This window comes from Hordeum vulgare, chromosome 1H, assembly GCF_904849725.1.
Source record: "Hordeum vulgare subsp. vulgare chromosome 1H, MorexV3_pseudomolecules_assembly, whole genome shotgun sequence".
In the NCBI taxonomy this organism is placed as follows: Eukaryota; Viridiplantae; Streptophyta; class Magnoliopsida; order Poales; family Poaceae; genus Hordeum; species Hordeum vulgare.
In genome coordinates, this window is record NC_058518.1 from 500,266,730 (window position 1) to 500,282,476 (window position 15,747).

A 15,747-nucleotide genomic window follows, 5' to 3' on the forward strand; every position below is an offset into this window, starting at 1 on the left:
TTAATCTGTCTGAGACGCAAGATAGCTGTATCTTTGGCCCAGAAATGCTCCAAGAGGCCGAGGGAAAGGTTAAACTCATCGGAGACAGACTCAAAGCAGCCCAGGGCCGTCAAGGAGTTATTATGATCAGAAACATCATGACATCAGTTTTGTACCCAATGAATATGTTTATCTCCGAGTATCCCCTATGAGAGGTCTCCAGAGATTCAAAGTAAAAGAAATATTGGCACCACGGTTTATTGGGCCTTTTCGAGTAATTGCAAGGAGAGGCAAAGTTGCGTACCAACTAGACCTACCTGCAGAATTGTCTGACGTCCATGACGTATTCCACGTACCACAGCTAAGGAGATGTGTCAGTAACCCGGAAAAGCAAGTACCACACGAGAGCCTAGACATTCAGCCAGACCTTACCTACCGAGAGCTTCCTATAAAAATATTGGAAGAGTCTGAAAGGAGTACACGTTAGAACGTGATCAAATTATTCAAAGTTCAGTGGAGCAACCACACCGAAGATGAGGCAACATGGAAAAGAGAGGATTTCCTACGGACTGAATATCCACACCTGTTTGAGGAATAGCTGAAATCTCGGGGACGAGATTTTTCCTAAGGGGGTAGGTGTTGTAACATCCCAAAAAATTTAATTTGGTTTAACAAAAAAATTATTATTTGAAGAGGGTTATTTGGATTTATGGTAAAACTTTTCTTTCAAAAATCTTATTGGTTGAAAACCCCTTGTAAAAAAAATCACAATCTTGGTTCTTGACTTTCAAGATTTCAGATTGTGTTCCTTTGAAAACAAAGGTTTTCTAAGGTTTTATATTTTGTTCTTATTAAGGGACCACCTTTGGAATAGAATCCAAATATTTTCTTTTTAAAATCTTTTGTCATCTCTCGTGCTAAATCATATTTCGAAATATTCCTCTCTAATATTTCTTCCCTGCCCCAAGACAGCAACCACCTCATTTTCATAAAATCTTTAAGCCCCTCATATATTTTCTTTTACTAAAATTGCTTTAAAACAATTCCTGTATTTTATTCGGATCGCTGGGATTTTTCAAAGGGACTCGTAGATGCCTTGCTCTTTGGACCTCAAATAAATTGCCCCAGCTAGTCCTTAGTGCCTACAACAAAATTATCCAAAAACCTCCTGGTCTTTAGTTCAAAATTTTCAAATTTCATTTGAAGGAAATTTGGACCAGATTTATCTTTCTTGCTGAAAACCATTCTTCCTCTACTACAAAAATTCTGAGTAAATTCATGGAATCCCTAGATACTTTAGTAGATCTCCACACCAAAAATCAGCACAAGGAAAATTTTGTAAATGCCATTGGCATTTTGCCGAGCACCTGATGTGCATGGTTTCAGTTCTTGGTCAAATCAGCACAATCTCAGCAGTGCTCCGGCTTGTTCCCTTCTCCCTCTTCATCAGTGCCCTCGCCAGAACACCGGAACATTTTTTGTCCACCTCTAATTGTCACGGTGAGCTGATGCGGTCTGCGCCGTCCTCATCCACGGCAATAGGGACGCCCGCGGCGGCCAGAGGAGATCTTCTAGACGTTCGGCACCGTCCAGCACCGCCCATCGCTCCTAGAATCGCCGTGTGTCCGCCCGCAGCAGCAAGCACAGCTAGTCAGTCGTCGTGGCCCGTTCATGGAGCGCAGCGACTGCCGTCCGTTCGGGTCGTTCCGTCGACCCTCGGACTAACCTCAATATTGGCAACGCGTTTGCAGCCAGAGCAAGCCATTGATCACCCCTAAACCCCTCGCGCCACCGTAACGCGCCGTTCAACCCCCTGCCTCGTCGTTCCACCGCGTCGGAGTTATTCGCTCGCGGCCACCTCGTCAAATCGCCTATAATAGGCCCCCGGAGCTCCTCCTCCATTCCCCTCCACCACCCGCATAGAGCCCCAATCCCTAGCTAAGACCATCAGGGCCTTCGTCCTCGTCTCCGGCCGCCCGATCCACAACGGATCCGGGGTTAAATTCGTCAGTGGTAGCCTGCTTCCTCTTCCCAAATCGTGCTCTTAGTCCCATAGTGTTCCCACATCCCTGACCCGCGTGTCAATTTGACGTTTGCAGGTCCCTCCGATGAGCTTCATCTTCCCCGTAGTCGGTGATCGCCGGAGTTGAGGCTGCCAACTTTGTGGTGCTAGCTGGCGACCAGATCCACCACCCACCGATGAGTAAGAAGTCCTTGAGCACGCGTGCATCCATCTCGCCCTCTGATTCGCCGTCGATCGCCGCCGGTAATCTCCGTCACCCTCTGCCCATCGCCATATTCCAAATCTGACGAGTGGGACCCCTTGTCAGGGTTCTTTCTTTTTCAGTCAGTTTCGAGGAAGCGTATTTCCGCGGGTTACGTTTTCCATGTTGGCCCGTAACTTTTCCCCGAAGCATTTTCTGCTTTAGCAGTCTATATCCTGTGGATATTTCTCTTTTCATTATATAAAGGTCCCTGGCCTTACTTCTTTCATATCTTTTAAACCAAAAATGATTTGGCATTGATTCTTTTTCTGAAATTTTTCTTTTTCAGTCTATTTTTTGTAGTATTTATTTAAAAATATTTTGGGACAACTTTTTATGCATCCATGGTATTTACATAGATATCCCGTATTTTATGGTATAAATAACAAGGGGGGAATAATGCTGGCAATTTCGGAGAATTGTCTTCCGACAACATTGATCCCGGCAAGCATGTTTGAACCTTCGATATCATGATTGCTGTCATGTGTGCCTAACAAATTTTTGTTGCATGTAGACGCGGTAGTTATAACATGGTTGTTGTGTTGCATGCATGAATGCTTTGCATATGAGCTACAAACTTGAAAAGTTCATGAAGTCTGAGACCTAATCACGTGGTGACGTGATAGGTTGTGGCCTGGTCACGTGTTAACGTGATAGGTTATGGCCTGGTCATGTTGGAGCATGCTAGTATGTTAACAAGCTAAGTAACTCCGGTATCGGCATAGATCGAGTCTTGTCTCCGTGCTACCTTATTTTTTCATGCTGCCACATGTTTTTCTCTAAAGGGGATACAATTTAGTAAGTTGCAAACCTATTTCCATGTACACACCAAATAGAGGAGTCGTGATGACAGTTTCATGGCCTTGGGATAATGGCAATCATCCGGTTAGGGAGCATGGGTGTTTTCGGCTGAGCCGGAGAGGGAGGCACCCCTTAGTTGCGCGCGTTATAAATTTTATCCCATGTCATTCAAGATGCCGGCCTCCTCGTCTTATACTTTTTTTCTAGAATGTTGCTTTGGATGATTTTCCAAAGCATCGTGAGGTGAAATGAATGTGTACTGTTTACGTGTGTTTACTTCCAAAATACCATAAGCGAAATTATTGTTTCTTATTGGAATAACCTATTTAGTTGAATGACGCTTCGAGTATCATTTGGAATGGTTTTACCACCTGAATACCCGCATTCTAATTTTTAAATATAAGCCTTTTATGTGGTATCACCGAGATGTCTGACTCTAATAGTTTATACGTTTAACCTTTCGAGGCATCGCTTGGGACACCCGATGAGTGTATTTTATTTTCTATTTATCTTTTCAAGACATTACTTCAGACATTCGATTGGTGTATTTTATTTTCTATTTATCCTTTGGAGGCATCGCTTGAGACACCCGATTGTTATATTCTATTTTTTTGTTTATCCTTTCAAGACATTACTTCAGACACTCGATTGGTATATTTTATTTTTTATTTATCCTTTCGAGGCATCGTTTTTAGACACCCAATTGGTCTATTTATATTTGTTGGAAATTTCGGGAGTACCGCTCGACTTTTCCACCTCATGCATTGTTTCATTACACGGCTTATTTTTTATATTTGATGACTTTTCCACCTCATGCATTGTTTCATTACACGGCTTATTTTTTATATTTGATGAAATGTTGCATTTAATCTACCCTGAATATGTGCATTCTGTCTACATTCAGTATGTCTTATGTCCAAATTGTCTTGCGAGTACATTCAAAGTACTTACCTGGCTTGTTGATTTGGACAAATATTAACGAAGCAATTTTATAGATGAATAGTAAGTAGTACTACCACCATTTTCACTGTCAGATATCCGCTTCTATAAGATATATTGGCGTGTTTGTAATAAATTGTTAAGCAACCTGAGCTCACCCATGTATAATATTAAGCACTACTGAAGTTCTGTATCAAGGATTGTTTATCATTGTGAATTTATTTTTGTACTGGGATGACATTAAGGGCTATTTTTTATACACATTTTATTCGGAAACTGGTCCTGATAGTGCCCATTTGCCCCTGAATTGCACGTTGCGCCACTAAAGTGAGCATTAGAAATTGTAGCTATGCTTGCAGATGTACATTTAGAACATTGTTTTGTACTTTTTAGCTAAGGATTCAACTAATGTTCCTTTTTTGACAAGATTTCAGCATTTCAATGAAGTTTTCAGCTTTTATAATTGATTGTTTCAGTGCTGAACGGGACTTGAACATAACCATTAGATACATAGGGCTAACTTATATTAAGAAACTGTGCTTAATTTTGTATTTTCGGTAGTATGTAAATGTGCACAAGGTTCAACCTTATTGCAGCAAGAGATACAAGGAGCACCAGGTAAGTAGTACTACCACCATTCATTATAGTTTCATATACAGTCACATGTGCAGTGCGTTTGGTTTACTTGCAAGTACAAGTCAATAGAATTTTCAACTCACGCTGTTAGAGCCTGAAAAATTCAGCAAGATAACCAATGAACTGGAAGTGTTTTGGGTACTTGCATGGTTGAGGAAGAAATTTTGGTTATTCCTAAATGCCTATTGCAGAATGATACTAATGATTCACATCTACCCAAGCTTGAGGCTCAAATTCAACACTTAAAAAGTTATTGATACCTTTGTTTCACAGGCTAAGCTAAATCAAGACGACCTAATTAGTGACCAACTACTACCACCAGGATGGATATGAGAACCAACAATTAAAAAAAACATCCAAAATTGCTCCTCAGACCATAATAGGAACAAATAGTTTTTCCTGAAGAACAAACCTGTTGGTTCAGAAGATAGTACTAATTATACTGGGAGCATAATAGGATGTGTCCTTTTAAAAAATGGGCGATGGCCATTTCTTCAGAAAAGAATTGTGGAACAGACCCTTTTAACATAAGGGGTGCAAAAATAGAAATGCAGATCACGGCAACAAAAATGTACATACTTGGATAATCAAATCAAATGGGTATTTGTAGAGGCATAAACAATCAATTGAAATGTCCGTAAATGAGAATTCAAATGCATGAAGTGATGTTGCAGTTTAGATTATTCTCGTAGTATTTGTGACAAGTTTGCATTCACATACAATGCATTTGAGCCATCTTATGTATTAGTTGTAAATTACATATCATCGGCGTATGTGAAATGACTTTATCACAACCCAAGAACAAAATGAAAAGAGAACAGCAAAACTCAACTACATCTACAACTGTAAACCAATAGACATGTCACATATGGTATGATAGACCCAACCAAATTTAGCACCACAGGGTAGGCAATGGTGAATGGTGGATAAACCACAGGGCACCAATATGCTCCACACTAGCAATCATCACACTGCAACTGTCTACAGCAACAGTTTCAGACACATCTAGGGATGAAATAACACATGTATCTAAAACAAACCAACCACGCAATCACTGGGATGAACTGAATTATAATTGCAAGTGACAAAGATCACACACATCAACAATCAACATATCATAAACCAGCAGTAGCAAAATATTCATCCACATATCAAGCCATGCATAGCTATTGGCTACTAACACCTGCAATAAAGGGTTAAGCTCAAGAACACTTGTATCAACAAGATATATCCCATGATGGCATCAATCAGAGCAATGACAGCATAGCATACGGAACAAAACTTAAAGCTCGCATCACATCTCAGCAATAGGCGATCAAATATCCAGGAAACACAACATATTACTCCAAGGTTTCAGTTTTCAAAGACAAACTGGACACATAAATGAGTTCTATTCGCGATAGGTAAAAGAGCAGAGCAAACACAGGCCAGCTCTAAGCCTTCTGGTTGTAGACATAGGTGAGTCCGCACTTGCCGCAGTAGTGGCGGTCGAAGTGGTTGGCCATGAAGGTGCCGGCACCGCACTCGGCGTTGGGGCACTCCTTCCTGAGCCTGGTTACCTTGCCGGTGGCGTCGTCGACCTTGTAGAACTGGAGGACGGCGAGCTTCACCTTCTTGTGCTTGTGCTTTTGCTTCTTGGGTTTGGTGTACGTCTTCTTCTTGCGCTTCTTGGCGCCACCGCGGAGGCGGAGCACCAGGTGGAGGGTGGACTCCTTCTGGATGTTGTAGTCGGCGAGGGTGCGGCCGTCCTCGAGCTGCTTGCCGGCGAAGATGAGGCGCTGCTGGTCCGGCGGGATGCCCTCCTTGTCCTGGATCTTGGCCTTGACGTTGTCGATGGTGTCCGACGACTCCACCTCCAGCGTGATGGTCTTGCCCGTCAGGGTCTTCACGAAGATCTGCATCTTGGCGGCGGTGGGGTGGTCGCCTCCGCGCGCTGCGACGGCGACGGTGGCGGCGGCGCCGCTGGGGTTTGGGCGGGGGCGGCGGGATGGAACGGAGGCTAGGGTGCAGAAAGGGTCTGCCTTCTTATAAGTACAAGTACGCGAGAGCATATTAGCTGTTGGATCTAGGGGTTCCAGATCGGACGGCTGGCTTTCGTGGACGCTATTTTGGGCTGGGCTGGATTTTGCTTCGGGCCCATGCCTCCTGAGGAATTCGTTCCAGTCAAGAAACGTGTGAATTCCATTCATTTAACAAGTGTAAACTCCATTTAGCCCTTGAAATGTGTAAATTCAATTTAGTGGTGAAAAGTATTTTTATATAAGAGTAAACGTGTAAAATTCTACATTTTGTCCAGCAAAAGAATTGGCCTCGCAATTAATAAGATATATAAACTAGGAAGACTCTACAGATTCAAAAAATGGTTACTTTTGGTAGAAAAAAAAAACATTGGTTACGACTCTCGCAGCATCGCTTTGTTTCTTTTTCCGAGATAGCATCGAACTTAACAGGTTAGTGAGATGTACACTCTCATGAATTCCTATGAAAACCAAGCGGGGACGCTCCAATATTGGTTGGAGCCCAATATTCGGCTGCAATTCCATTCGAAAATATGATAACCATCCAAAGAGCGACATTCAGGCTGTCCCAATGCAAATATCTAATTTCAAACCCCAATATCAACACTCAAACAGCGCCCAAGTGATATTTGTTTCCATCCCAATTTTAGAGGTGTTTGCACCATGGAATTTGATTCCACCGTCCCTCGTGGTTTGTTACTTTGCCACAACATTCTGGGCAAATATGGGTTTAGAGCCACAACAAGAGAGTATAGTTGTTCTAGTGCAATTATTATCTCCTAACATAACCATGTATGTCTTGAGACAATCAATTTACCTAATGTTCCAGGGCCACATAGTAGACACACCAAACAGTATAAATAACATCCTAATCTTACCGCAAATAAAAATTCCAGCATAACTGCAGCAAAACTGTAACGGCCAATATAGTGTACTCACTCTGTTCCTAAATATACTGTACTCCCTCGTTTTGTTCCTTATGCTGTCCTCTAGTGAAATCTCTAAAAAGACTTACATTTAGAAACGGAGGGAGTATGACTGAGTTGAAATACCCAGCAGTATGAACAACGTCCTAAGCCCGGCGCAAATAAAGACTCCAGCACAACTAACATCAGTCAAACAGTAATCTAGCAACAATGGCAGCAGCAAACAGTAAATTCAAGCAACAATAGCACCAGCAAACAGTAAATTCAAGCGGCAAGACATGGCAAATGCAAACCACAATAACTGGAAAAAGATCACCAAATGTGATTTTGTCCATTGCAAATAGCATTGAACCATTCAACAAATCAAATTGGCGATACTACGCAACATGTCCAGTTATTACCATACTTGCAATTATAAATTATTCAGCATATGCAAACTAATGCCACATCCAGAAAAATATGAAAGGCAAACAACACATCATATCCAGAATAATATTTACGTATATCTAAGATTGTAACCATATACACAGATACGGTATGACCACACGATTTTCTTAACCCAGCCAGGATTGCCAATGACACGCACCGAAGGCAGGCAATGGTTAATGATGGAACACAAAACAGATGGACAAACAACAGGACAGGAATTTGCAGCATTTCTTCAGAGATGAATTCAGATAATATGGATACAAAAATAGAAATGCAGACTGTGCCTACATAAATGTACAGATTTGGATAATCACATCAAATGGGCATTTGTAATGGCATAAAAAATAAACTGAAATATCTGTGGATGAGAATTCAAATAGCTGAACTGCCTTGTTGCAACAGCCATGAAAAATAAAGAGAATTGCTGTTGCACTTCTGCTTATTCTCGTAAGATTTGTAATTTTAAGTCCAATGCATCAAAGCGCCTTCAGTACTAGTTATAAATTACAGATCTTCAGCGTGTGCGAAATGACTTTTTTTAGCTGATGTGAAATGGCATATCACAACCAAGAACAAACTAAAATAAGAACACCAAAACAGACATCTGGTATGATAGACCCAATCAAAATTACCACCACAGGTAGGTCAAGGCAAATGGTGCACACACACAATACTTATGGCTAAACAACAAGGCAGCACTATGCTCCACACTAGCAATCATCGAACTGCCACTGTCCACAGTATAAGGTAACTAGACATCTATAGGTATCACTTACCAGGGCCACATATTCAGAGTTTTCAGGCACATCTAGGAATCCACTAACAAATGTATACTAGAACAAAGAAAAACACAATCGCTTGGAACAATCAGAATTCTAGTTGTAAGTGATAAAGACCACACTCGGTCAAACAGCAATAGCAAAATACTCAACCACTCGTGAACCCATGCATGACTATTGGCTAGTAATCTCGAAAGAGCTATGCATACGAGATTTTATACGACAATGCAGATCTAACCATCCATGCATAGAACTAAACCACAGCAGACCACTTGATTACTGATTGTATTTATAGTGATCGAACACGTAAGTATCGTTTGCATAGCTGTTTCATCAAGATACAACCTGCAATAAAGGGTTAAGCTCAAGAACACATGTATGAACAAGATACATGTCACATTAGATCAACAAAGCATAAAATATGATAGCGGCCATGAAAAAGAATAACGTCATTCACAATGACCAAAATTTTAGCTCGCATAGCATCTCAGCAATAGGCGATCAAATATCCAGGAAACATATTACTCCAAGGTTTCAGTTTTCAATGACAAACGATAGGGTAAAAGAGCAGTGCAAACGCAAGCCACCTCTAAGCCTTCTGGTTGTAGACGTAGGTGAGGCCGCACTTGCCGCAGTAGTGACGGTCGAAGTGGTTGGCCATGAAGGTCCCGGCACCGCAGTCGGCGTTGGGGCACTCCTTCCTGAGCCTGGTTACCTTGCCGGTGGAGTCGTCGACCTTGTAGAACTGGAGGACGGCGAGCTTCACCTTCTTGTGCTTGTGCTTTTGCTTCTTGGGCTTGGTGTACGTCTTCTTCTTGCGCTTCTTGGCACCACCGCGGAGGCGGAGGACCAGGTGGAGGGTGGACTCCTTCTGGATGTTGTAGTCGGCGAGAGTACGGCCATCCTCGAGCTGCTTGCCGGCGAAGATGAGGCGTTGCTGGTCCGGCGGGATGCCCTCCTTGTCCTGGATCTTGGCCTTGACGTTGTCGATGGTGTCCGAGGACTCCACCTCCAGCGTGATGGTCTTGCCCGTCAGGGTCTTCACGAAGATCTGCATCTTGGCGGCGGTGGGGCGGTCGCCTCCGCGCGCTGCGGCGGCGACGGCAGTGGAGGCGGGGGCGGCGGGGTAGGGGTTTGGCGGCGGTGTGGAATGGAGGCTAGGGTATGCGAGAGTCTGGTTTTGTACAAGTATAAGTAGGCCGGAGAATATGAGCTGTTGGATCTAGGTGTTTCAGATCGGACGGCTGGCTTTCGAGGACGGTGTTTTGGGCTGGCCTGGGTTGGATTCGTTCCACATTGCCTAACAAAACGTGTAAATAAATCCTAAATAAACGTGTAAATTCCATTTAGTTGTGTAAATTATTTTTGTTTCTGATGCCACGTTTTCCACGAATGTTGTTCCATGAATGTTATTCCATGATGAGAGTTTGCAAGTTATCGATTTTTTTGGCAATGTTTTGCACCCATAAAAAAAAATGTTCATTTTTTTTGTTTTCCTGTTCACCCGAGGTCACATGTACACATTCCCTGAGCTTAATCAAATAGCAAGGTTTCATGTTTGGACGATAAAGAAAGGCAAATGATTTTCAAGCTCTGTATCGACAATGGGATTGGTACTATTGTCGATAGGTTACATCCATAGAACAACATGCAACCGACGAGTGCCTGAAGATGATGTCGGCAGGGAGGCTGGCGGCGACGAGGAGGCCATAGAGAAAGGCGGCGACATGTGCGGCCACGAGAGACATGGTATGAGGTGTGGTCGTAAGGGCACCATTGTTGAAGTATGTTTTTGCCACATCGCCTCCACTGCTGCACATAACGAGCACGCTATTGGCTACGATCACTGGCGGCCATGCAGAGGGCAGCTATATATTCATTGCCTGAACGAATGCCCGCTTCACCGAACAGTTACATCGACGGAGGGCCGTCCGTGGACAAGGCGCCATGATAGCGCTTCTTGGTTGGGTGGAGGCATGCAGTGAGCTTCTCCCTGAGGCTGTGCACCTCGGCTGCCTTGCCTAGGAGCCGTCGGTCGTCGACCTCACGGCATGGTGGCGTGTGCTGCGGGGAATACTATATGACACTTTCTGTGTCAAGGAGTTGACCAAACGAATAGAGAACACATCGAGCAATCTAAAATGGGCCGACCCATTTTGTTCATCAATTCAAAAAAGTAGGTGTTTTCAAAAATATTTGGAAACTTCAAGTTTTGTTCAAAATATTTAAAAAGGTGTTTTAAATTTTTCAAAACAGTTCATTTTTTTTAAATTCAAAAATTCTCTTGCTTTCAATTTTTTGTCCACAAGGAATATAAAAAATGGTTGCATATTTGAATAAAATGTTTTCTTATTTGAAAAAATATTTAGAATTTAAATAAATGTTCGCACAACAAAATTTTGTCCACAAAATTTAGAAAAATGTTCCTGTTTCCAAATTTTTGTTTGGATTTCTTTCCCATTTTATAAAATTTGTTCACAAATACAAAACATGTTCCGGCATTTTAAACTTATTAAAGAAATTAAATATAGTTCACATTTTTCAAAAATATTAGTTCAGAATTAAGAAGAATCATTTTGAATTTCAAGAAATATTTTGAAAACAGTCAAATAATATTTCAATCTGCCTCTAATTCTTAAACTTCCGAGAGCAGTTGGTCAGGAGTTTGATTCCTAAGGTGCACCCATTCACTGCTCGTGGACCGCTGCAACTGTATGGGCGGGCCTAGACGGAGGCTTCCCACTGTGCGAAGTGAAGCGTTTTCCCATCAAATTTATTAGTAGGTATAGATAATAGTGTTTTTCTTTGCGGAAATAACAATGCTATATTTTACAAAAAAAGGTAACGGTGTTATATTGTGTCCAACAAAAGAATTGGCATAACAATTTGAAAATATGAGCAAGCAAGACTCTACAGATTCATTTGCCACAGTACGCAACCGGCTTAAAAAACAAAATAGACACAACAGGCTCTAAAAAAAGTAAGGGACACGACCGGAACTTTCGTTAACTTTCCAAAAAATGCATTGGTTAAAAAAAAAATCAGAGCTCATCCAATTCGGACGGTAAACTGAAGACTCTTCAGAAAGTTTTTTTTTTTTTGGTGTGTAGAAAAGAGGCACAGTAGTGCCCAAATAGAAAGCTTGACAAGTTCAGCGAAAACATACCATGCAGGCAGCACAAGTTACAGAGAAAAGGAAACAGGGTTCATCAAGAAGGGTTGAAAATATACAGTAGTTCTTTCGAGAAAAGGATAGAAAATGAACCAAATATCTCATCAACGATACATCTCTGTTACACACGAACAAAACCAGAAAGCTATAACAAAAATGGAAAAAAATAAACTGAAGGAGAGTAGTACACGAGTACAACTACCAATCCAGGGTTTTTTGCAGAGGAAGATACTCGGGATGTGAGCCGCTTGGCTTTGAGAATCCTGACGCTTACATGAGCAGACCAGATGATCGCAGCAAACCGGACGAACAAACTGGAGGTGACCAATAGACGTCTTTTATTCACCAGAGAAACAACGAAATACATGGACACAAATACGACCAAACCGAGAGATACACAGATACAAACAGAGACCACCACCAAACTGGGAATACATACAACTTGGCTAGACAGATGAAACAACGTTTTCTTCAGAGGAAAAGTGCCGGGCACATCAATCTGACAAACCTTTCCTCCGCGTGCTCCGAGATGATCCACACGAGGGTCGTGAGCCCGCCACCTTTGCTGAGCTGCTTGGCATGTGCCTCCCTGCTGCCCCGGATGGACGCATACATGAGCAGATGCACCCACGCTTTCAGGATGAACTTTAACATGTCGTTGTCATTCATGTCCTCACGAAGTTCCTGCAAGGTCCGAATCCAGTACCCAAGTTTGCGCACACTTTTTTCCATCGCATTTCCAATCAAACGATGCTTTCCGTCAGACAGGAACAGAGCGATTTGAGTTGCTTCCCCGAGAGTACCAAGGCCCAAAAGACGATTCTCCTTTATTCCTCTGTAGATAGCAGAAGTTTTGTCCTCGAGATGATCCACGTTTTCCAGCATCCACGTGGCGAGCTCCTTCGCCTTCTGTTCTTTTGTTGTTGTATAACTACTGCTGGGTTTATCCTCCTCTTTAATTTTTCCTATCACCCTCAGGGTAGCTCGGGCTTTCTCGTACAGGCTGCGAAGCTTGAGGCCAGGCAGCATGCTGGGTTGTTTGGCGAGGAGGAACATCATGTAATCCGACATCGCCTTGATTGCCTTCTCATCATTTTGGGGCGCTGCTGGGACAACATTGTGGTAACACGAGAGGAAAAGGTCCGTGGCGATGTGCCAGATGAGGATTGCCTCTTGGAGCTCAAGAGGGAAATCTGTGGAGTTGAGGGAAGTGGCCTGCCTTTTGGGGTTGTTGATGAGTGTGGACTGGCCATGCATGGAACCAGCGTGGACATTCCTCCAAAGACAAGCTTGCTCATAGGTTTCAGATTGGGCTTGATCATACCTCCAGCGATCATCAGTTTGTTGCTCATAGGGTCCGGACGAGGCCATTGAGGTTTCCTCGTCAGGGCAGTGCTGCATGCTTACAAACACATCGTATCCGTTTTGATCAAATGGTGCATTTATCCCACGAGCACAGATCTGCCTGGGGCAGGGCCGGCATGGAGGACGCTCATTGTCCATACCACTGCATATTGGCCTCCTGGGGTAGAATGGACACAAAGGAGGATCATTGTGCATATCATTGCAGAAAGGCTCCCTGGGGTAGAAGGGCCATGAAGGAGGCAAGTTGCACATACAATTGCAGAAAGGCTCCCTGGGGTAGAACGGCCATGAAGGAGGCAAATTGCACATACAATTGCAGTTCGGCACCCCGGGTGAATCAGTCCCTGGAGGCGTATAGGTGCCATTGCCGTTCTGCCGATCTGGGGAATTCTTGCCACCACCACCATCACCATTTGAGGGGTCTGGCGTCTGTGGACTCCCATTTGGGGGAGTGCCCGTTGGTGTCGAGGGAGCAGGGAATAAGTTTGCACATATAACATTGAATACCAGCTCCTTGACATAGTCTGGAATCCCATGGTCCCTTGAGTGGTCTTCTGATTCAGTCACCAGCCTAGATATGCTGTATAGGTTGTGCCTTTCCCCACCACAACACTGTTCCAACAAGTTGTACCGCCCAAAGGTACCCTCCCACCTCCTGTAGCTCTCGTGCTTCTTGGGACAGTCACTTGTCCACAGCCACAAGGAGAGCCTGGAGATAGACAAGGACACGACCCAGCAACGTAGCTTGTGCCATCTCTTTCGGCACAAAACTTGATGATTCAAACAACTGTGTGCCCCCTTGAAGAATGAGTACGTCCAGGTTGAAGCTAGTGCTCTGAGCAGCCATCTCAAATCGAGGAGGAAGGTCGTGCCCAGCAATACATAACTGATAACTTGATCTTCTGTATGCATGCCCTCTTTGCATTGGAGGCCAAACAGCACGAGAGCGGTGGCGGTTAGGAGGGGTGAGGCCACACGGATGGCGTAGCCAGGCCATGTGTGGACAACAGCTGCCTTGGTATAGAGGATGTCATACATGAGGGAGAGTTCCATCTCCACCACCTTGCACATACTCTTCCATTGATCCGAGAACATGCTTGTGACGGCAGCACGATCCATGTGCTCCATCGAGTAATCAGAAAAGGCACCCTTGCATATATCGAACAGGCCATGAGCAACCAACAAGGCTTGCTCATCTTTCAGATTCTTGCCTCCACCGTAATCATCTATCAAGCTACAATCAATTGGCGGCAGCTTCTTGAATGACTTCTGGATGCGGCTCAAATTGCATAGCCATAGAGCCACCGCGCTCTCCACATACTTGAGAAGGCCTACCACTAACATGATGATGGACGCCTGACGCAACAATCCAGTAGTGCAACAGTTGGTGAGTATACACCTGTACACAACAAGTATGGATCCCAGGGACTGCAAGGGGACAAATATGACCACACGCAGCCAGAGCTCATTGTCCTCAATGGTGTAGGCGCTGATATTGTCCGGGCGAGCATTCTGCAGCAATAGGAACGGCACCCAGAAGGCGACGATCATCTTGCCGCACGGTTCTTTTTCAAGGTACAGGTTGCCGATGACATATGCCGGTCCCCAGTCGGTCAGCTGGTACGCCAACCACAATAAACCTCTCTTCCAACCTTTGCCTTCACGCCGTCGGCTGTCGGAGAAGACGGTAAGGATAAGATGCATGAGTAAGCTGAGTAGCGGCACTATCCGGAACACAGAGTCACTCAACCACTTCACCCAATGTTCCACCCATGCTAGAGTCATTTCGCCCTGCAGGCGCGTCAATCAAGATTAGTTTGTACACAGGCATTACATATGCAAGCATGCATCTACGTACTATGTGTTGCAGCATGCTAGACAGAGGTTAATAAGGTACGAAAACCTGGATAAAGCAGGACATACCGGCATGCAGCAGCTAGCTAGGCAGATTGGTGCTTCAACCTTCCGTTCGAGACTGAAGATGAGAGCTGCTCCTGAGTCCTGTCTGTAGAGATGGGACTGGCATATAGGCAGTTCTAAGTTGATCACTGATAGTGATAGCTCACTCGCAGAGAGTTCCCTAACCAGGTTCAGTACTTTTTAGTATTTTGTGCTGGACCAATAAACTATAGCTATTACCCATCAAGATTCATTTGAAGTCCTAAGAAATAATACAAGATTGTTAGGGAAAATTCGCTTTGCCGGGGGTTGTTATCAATCTGAACCATTTAGCAGATCCGATCTGCCAAATTCGCATTACTTACTGGGACAGTTGATCAAAATTGTTCTTAATTCCCCAACCTAGTACGCACCAACAGCCACAAACAGAAACTAGCGAGGAATAAGCCAAGAACTACCAAGGAGACAGTGCACATCACATGCTTGCACTTGACAAGACGCAGTTGGGAGGGTAGCATGTTGGAACGGAGCCCTTGTCCT

The 15,747-nt window shown here is 43.8% G+C and overlaps 2 protein-coding genes across 2 annotated transcripts; both read right to left on the reverse strand.

Moving 5' to 3' along the window:
- Positions 1-5,939: 5,939 nt before the first annotated feature.
- Positions 5,940-9,924, reverse strand: LOC123402209. Its single transcript, XM_045096103.1, has 3 exons — positions 9,367-9,924; positions 8,769-8,825; positions 5,940-6,805 (listed from the first exon to the last, which is right to left on the reverse strand). The coding sequence occupies exons 1-3, from the start codon at positions 9,826-9,828 to the stop codon at positions 6,053-6,055; spliced, it is 1,272 nt and encodes a 423-aa protein (XP_044952038.1). The 5' UTR covers positions 9,829-9,924; the 3' UTR covers positions 5,940-6,052.
- A 2,490-nt stretch (positions 9,925-12,414) lies between these two features.
- Positions 12,415-15,093, reverse strand: LOC123402218. Its single transcript, XM_045096115.1, has one exon. The coding sequence runs from the start codon at positions 15,091-15,093 to the stop codon at positions 12,415-12,417; it is 2,679 nt and encodes an 892-aa protein (XP_044952050.1).
- Positions 15,094-15,747: the final 654 nt, after the last annotated feature.